Source organism: Sardina pilchardus, chromosome 24 (genome assembly GCF_963854185.1).
Source record: "Sardina pilchardus chromosome 24, fSarPil1.1, whole genome shotgun sequence".
NCBI classification, from domain to species: Eukaryota; Metazoa; Chordata; class Actinopteri; order Clupeiformes; family Clupeidae; genus Sardina; species Sardina pilchardus.
In genome coordinates, this window is record NC_085017.1 from 25,427,132 (window position 1) to 25,429,631 (window position 2,500).

A 2,500-nucleotide genomic window follows, 5' to 3' on the forward strand; every position below is an offset into this window, starting at 1 on the left:
GAGTGTCTATGTGTGTGTGTGTGTGTGTGTGTGTGTGTACTGAGTGTGTATGTGTGTGTGTGTGTGTGTACTGAGTGTGTGTGTGTGTGTGTGTGTGTGTGTGTACTGAGTGTGTGTGTGTGTGTGTGTGTGTGTGTGTGTGTGTACTGAGTGTGTACTGAGTGTGTGTGTGTGTGTGTGTGTGTGTGTGTGTGTGTGTCTACTGAGTGTGTGGCTGACTGACTGGCTGTGCGCTCCGTCCCCCCAGAGAGCCCCGAGGAGGCGGAGAGTCTGTCCCAGGCGCTGGCGGCGCTGCGGGAGCTGCTGAGCTCGGTGGACGAGCAGGTGCTGGAGCTGGAGCGCACGCAGCGGCTGCAGGAGTTCCAGGCCCGGCTGGACCCGCGCGCCGAGGCCAAGCTGCGCTCCGGCGCCCTCTTCAGGCCCGCCGAGCTGTCGCGCCGACGCCTCATCCACGAGGGCACGCTGCTGTGGAAAACCCCCGGCTCCAGGCTCAAAGGTGCGTGTGTGTGCGTGTGTGTGCGTGTGTGTGTGCGTGTGTGCGTGTATGTGTGTGTGTGTGTGTGTGTGTGTGTGCGTGCGTGCGTGTGTGTGCGTGCGTGCGTGCGTGCGTGTGTGTGTGTGTGTGTGTGTGCGTGCGTGTGTGTGCGTGTGCGTGTGTGTGTGTGTGTGCATGCGTGTGTGTGTGTGTGTGCATGCGTGTGTGTGTGTGTGTGTGTGCGTGTGTGTGTGTGTGTGTGTGTGTGTGTGTGTGTGTGTGTGTGTGTGTGTCTGTGTGTGGGAGGGAGAACGGTTGCGTATATGTGTAGATGTCATGTTGGGGTTTGGTTTTGTGAAAGTCACCTTTCAACCAACATTGACATGTTTAATTGAATATGTGTTTGTGTATGTAGATGTACAGGTCTTACTGATGACAGATATCCTGGTGTTCCTGCAAGAAAAAGATCAAAGATACATCTTTCCCTGTCTGGTATGTACTCTCTCTCTCTCTCTCTCTCTCTTTTTCTCTCTCTCACACACGCACACACACCCTGTCTATCTAACTGTCTCGTCAAATCTCTGCCAGTCTTGTGATCATAAGCTCTCTTTGATTTATCTATCAAGGGTAAATCGTGGATGTACGCAAACATCCAAACATCTTGTCTCTTTGAAAGACACCCAAAAAACAATGTTTTTTCCCCCCCCCTTTTTTTTTTGTCTATTTCAGGATAAGCCAGCAGTGGTCTCCTTGCAGAACCTCCTGGTGAGGGACATAGCCAATCAGGAGCGAGGGTTCTTCCTCATCAGCAGTGAGTCCAGCCCCCCGGAGATGTACGAGCTTCACGCCGCCTCCAAAGACGACCGCAACACCTGGATACGCAACATACAGCAAGCTGTACTCAGGTAAACACACACCTGCACGTACACACACACCCGCACACACACAAGAGTGGCACTCACGCAAAGGTGTCATAGGTCACATAGATACTTAAACATGCTTCTTACAAAAAGCAACGTGTCCAAAGCATCAATCTCGGTGTGAAACATTTGAATATTTGGCCACTCAACACAGCACAGTATCCACATATCCAGAACACCTACTTTGTAAACATACCTGCCCTCAAGCTAACATTACTCATTTCACTGAGTATTTCTAAGGCAACCACAGTGCCTGTGTCATACAGTTCACACCCCTCTGGTTCACTGAACACGTCAGTCATCTCACACTAGACACCTATCCTCAGTTGCACTCATACTGTACACACGAGTATGTGCATGCAGCACAGTCACACACACTTACGCCCACTTATCCCAGCATTCCCACATTCCCACACTAATTCTGGTCTGTTTTGACAGATGTCCGTCTAGGCAGGAATTCCCTCTGATAGAGACCGAAGATAAGGCCTTAATGCGTAGACTCAAAGGTGAGTGTCTGGAGAATGGCAAAGACGTATTTCAAGACGGGTACAAAAATGTGTACAACTATTTATTTATTTTTTTGTTTGTTGGGGAGTACTTTTCACCATTACATTGACTAAATGTCTTACTTGTGTCAACGGATGGCGTATTTAAAGGGAAAACTGCTGTTTTCATTGACTGGTATCAGTGCTGGTTATCTCTTCCCCCCCCCGTGCTCCCTCCTTATCACGTGTCTCTGTCCTCCCCCATCCTGCCCAGCGGACATCCAGCAGAAGGACCGCGAGGTGCTGGAGCTGCTCCAGGAGCGTGTGATGCTCTTCGCTGACCTCCTGGAGGTCACGGGAGGTCACGAGGTCATGCTGCCGTCCAACTGCAGGAACCTGTTCCGAGCGGACACGCCCCAGGCCCCCCGAGCTGAGGGGCTGCTCACCGGGGCCATCACCGAGGGTAGGACACACACACACACAGCATCGCCACATGTACAGTATGGACATACTGTACATACAATGAGTTCAGATGCAAAAAGCCTCTAAAAGCCACTTCTGTCAAAAGATGAGATAATGGTGGCGAGTGAATGCTCTTCACATAGTGTAAGTTAATTCAA

General features: G+C 51.0%; 1 protein-coding gene across 2 annotated transcripts in view; it reads left to right on the top strand.

Moving 5' to 3' along the window:
- arhgef1a (Rho guanine nucleotide exchange factor (GEF) 1a) overlaps window positions 1–2,500 on the top strand; it is a 34,139-nt gene that overhangs the window by 25,553 nt on the left and 6,086 nt on the right. For both annotated transcript variants that reach the window (XM_062529445.1, XM_062529444.1), the window contains exons 11-15: window positions 248–496; window positions 891–967; window positions 1,205–1,380; window positions 1,834–1,901; window positions 2,155–2,343. In XM_062529445.1, coding sequence (XP_062385429.1) covers window positions 248–496; window positions 891–967; window positions 1,205–1,380; window positions 1,834–1,901; window positions 2,155–2,343 — 759 coding nt within the window. The remainder of the gene's footprint in view (window positions 1–247; window positions 497–890; window positions 968–1,204; window positions 1,381–1,833; window positions 1,902–2,154; window positions 2,344–2,500) is intronic.